Raw genomic sequence first — 1,706 nt, 5'->3', positions numbered from 1 at the left:
TTTTTTGAAACTCATCATTTCATTTTTTATTTAGACATTCAGTTTCAATTAAAGACTTCCACAAAACTGTGATAAGGTACTATAAAACCTCTTGACAACATATTCCTATGAGGAAAGTTCATGTTTTTACAGAACAGAATTCTCTGAATCTAACTGCAAACTAATTTAAGTCACACTTTCACTTCATAACCATATTTACAATAGGAATCTGAACAACAGAATGAGTCTGGCAGACATGTAGCTGCGGCAGCCGCCTCTCCTCTTAAGAGTATGTTAGCAGAAGTAGTATTTTATTCTAAAATGCTTTTTTTATGATCTTTTTGCAACTTATCTACAAAAGAACTCAATATGAAGATTTCAAATATGTAAACAATAAAAAAAGGTGTCTCTGTGCAGACAGTTTGTACACTTACTATATAGAGCAAATATTTCTCTCTAAGATGCCAACACTCTGTCCATATGCATGGAGTCTGCAGCACTGCTGCCACCTGCATCATGAGATCCACAAGCTTTATTTCTTATGGGCTTAATACGTCCATCAGCACTGCCTAAAACGTCACAAATAATGCACTCGCCACATCTTGGTCCCATTTGTACACGCTGCTCGCTAAGCCCAAGGAATGGGGAGGGAAGTGACATTTAACTTGTGAGTAACGCAATATTTATTTCTTTGACCATCTTCACTCTGTGCAGCATTTTGACAAGAGGTTCCCTGCCCAGTGCCATTGTCGAGTACCACACAGGACTGTCTGGAACGCACGATCGTTCTGGCAGCAAGTAGAACACATCATTTCGAGTCTTCACACTTTCTGGACTGCAAAAGTAAAGGTGTTCGTCAGTGGCAGAGACAAGTGTGTGTATGTGAATGTTCTGCAGTATGTAATAAAGTTCCAAACAAATAACACACAACCCCTAATTATTCTGAAAACTTTTCAATATTTCTGAATACTACAATTTGCTGAACTCATGTCATACCATCCTCTTCTTTCCTGACTGTTAACAGTGGAGGCCTCATATGTGACACAGCAGTAATGCCATGCATACATGTAACTACCCTTAGCTGCTGGTGCATGCAATGCTTCAGCAGATCCCAGAAGGTCTGGTGTTGCATTTTTTTTAAATATACATCTAACTGCCAGTGCTGCAGTAGTGAGAGATATACACTATGCTGCTAAAGGTTAATACCAGATTCATTCAAAATAAGATACAAGAGGCCTCTCACCATATTTACCTAACAGTATAAAACTCTTGTCTGTCTACAGTCATACCGTCTTATCTCTTGTAGCCTATAATGGCAGTTCATCACTGTGATGTAACATGACTACTACACAGAACTGATTAATTTTATGTAATGTCTACTGAAAAACTGCAGAAAAGCAGGCTCTGATAGTGTAATTCTGAGTGATAAAACTGTCATGAGATTTGTTATTATATTTGGCTGTTCTTGTTGAATTAAAGAACAATTATCTGACCAGGAATCAGTGTCCTAACTACTCACAATATTTTTCTGCTATCACAAAGAGAGGCACAGCACATTCCTCCAAGAAAGTATATATCTACCAGGTTATATGCCCTCACACCCCAGAACACAGTATCTTCATGGGCTTTCTGGTTTAAACATTTATTCCTGAACAGCAGAAATACATGTTCTTCCCCTGGGGAATGGCTCCTTTTTGTTCACTGTCTCGCACACACACACACACACA

General features: G+C 38.5%; 1 protein-coding gene across 3 annotated transcripts in view; it reads right to left on the bottom strand.

The window, feature by feature from the left end:
- The window catches only part of LOC111874044 (zinc finger MYM-type protein 3), a 49,322-nt gene continuing 47,616 nt past the window's right edge, over window positions 1-1,706 (bottom strand). For all 3 annotated transcript variants that reach the window (XM_023869182.2, XM_023869184.2, XM_023869183.2), the window contains one exon: window positions 1-814. In XM_023869182.2, coding sequence (XP_023724950.1) covers window positions 640-814 — 175 coding nt within the window. In that variant the 3' untranslated portion in view covers window positions 1-639. The remainder of the gene's footprint in view (window positions 815-1,706) is intronic.

The sequence above is a fragment of the Cryptotermes secundus genome, unplaced genomic scaffold, assembly GCF_002891405.2.
Source record: "Cryptotermes secundus unplaced genomic scaffold, Csec_1.0 scaffold1801, whole genome shotgun sequence".
Classification (NCBI taxonomy): Eukaryota; Metazoa; Arthropoda; class Insecta; order Blattodea; family Kalotermitidae; genus Cryptotermes; species Cryptotermes secundus.
The sequence above is the reverse complement of the archived record's forward strand: the minus strand, read 5'-3'. Positions and strand labels throughout refer to the sequence as shown.